The 1,266-nt window shown below is 59.8% G+C and overlaps 1 protein-coding gene across 1 annotated transcript in view; it reads left to right on the plus strand.

Moving 5' to 3' along the window:
• The window catches only part of LOC101664634 (myb-related transcription factor, partner of profilin), a gene marked incomplete at its 5' end in the record, with an annotated part of 3,926 nt that continues 2,660 nt past the window's right edge, over positions 1–1,266 (plus strand). The window contains one exon of the mRNA XM_004717921.1: positions 1–460. Within this exon, the coding sequence (XP_004717978.1) occupies positions 1–460 (460 nt within the window). The remainder of the gene's footprint in view (positions 461–1,266) is intronic.

Raw genomic sequence — 1,266 nt, forward strand, 5'->3', positions numbered from 1 at the left:
CCGCGCTTCTCGTTCGAGGAGAACCAGATCCTGATCCGCGAGGTCCGCGCTCACTACGCGCAGCTCTATGGCGCGCAGAGCCGTCGGGTGAGCGTGGCCGAGCGGCGGCGCCTGTGGGACGGCATCGCCGCCCAGATCAACGGCATCACCAGCTGGAAGCGCACGGGCCAGGAGGTGCAGAAGCGCTGGAACGACTTCAAGCGCCGCACCAAGGAGAAGCTGGCCCGCGTGCCGCACTCCACGCAGGGGGCTGGGCCCGCCGCGGAGGACGCCTTCTCTGCGGAGGAAGAGACCATCTTTGCCATCCTGGGGCCGGGCTTGATGGTGCCGCCGGGGGCTGGGGCCGGAGGAGCCAGAGTGGAACAGCCCCCCGCGGCCGCCGCCTCACAGCCGCCTTCCTCGAGCGCCTTGGCCCAGTGCTATGTCTTATCCGAGGACCGCAGGGAGGGCCGACTGACGGGTGAGTTCCCTTCATCCGCTTCCCCAGTACCCAAAATATCCCAGAGCGGGGGCTGACCCTCCCCCAAGTCCCTTGACAGGCAGGGCCCTGCAACCCCGTGGGAAAGGTGCTGCTGTCGTCCCATTTTTACGGCAGGGGAAACGGAGGCTCAGATCAAGGAACCGATTCGCCACTGTGAGGAGTGGGACCCAGACTTTGGCCACCTGGCTGCACCATCCCCAGCTAAGACCATCCATAGACTAAGGCATCAACTCCTTTGGGAGCACACAGCAGAGGGTGCAAAGGGTTAAACATTCTAGCCGCGAAGCTGAGGGTAGGTGGTTTAAACCCACCCCACAATTACACTGTGCACCTGCTCCAGTCAAGCCCTCAGCTAAGAAAACCCTTGGAGGCAGTTCTCTAACTAGAGTCACTGAGTTTGAATGGACTTGCCAGCAATCCAGAGCGCCTGCGCCAAAGCGCTGTGCCCGCGCCTAGGGGAGGGACTAGAGACAGGCTGTCTGGATTCTAATCATAACTTCCCCACTCACCTGGGTCAAGTTAGAACAATCCACACACATCGTCAGCCAGCCCTTGCCTAGAGGACAGAGGAGAACTACCTCCAGGAATTTCCTAGGCTGCGATCTTTCCTGGCACTGATGGCCTCCTTTTGCTCCCTCTCAGAGGCTCTGGGGTTCAAACCACTGACTTTCTGATCTGGCAAACTCTTAACCCCTGCCCCATCCGGACTCTTTTTTTTTTTTTCTTCCAATTAAGTGATCGCACCACAGTTTTTGCATCTGTCAAGTGGGGGATAAAGCACCCTG

This window comes from Echinops telfairi, unplaced genomic scaffold (assembly GCF_000313985.2).
Source record: "Echinops telfairi isolate 266 unplaced genomic scaffold, ASM31398v2 ScPeMD7_125;HRSCAF=420, whole genome shotgun sequence".
NCBI lineage: Eukaryota > Metazoa > Chordata > Mammalia > Afrosoricida > Tenrecidae > Echinops > Echinops telfairi.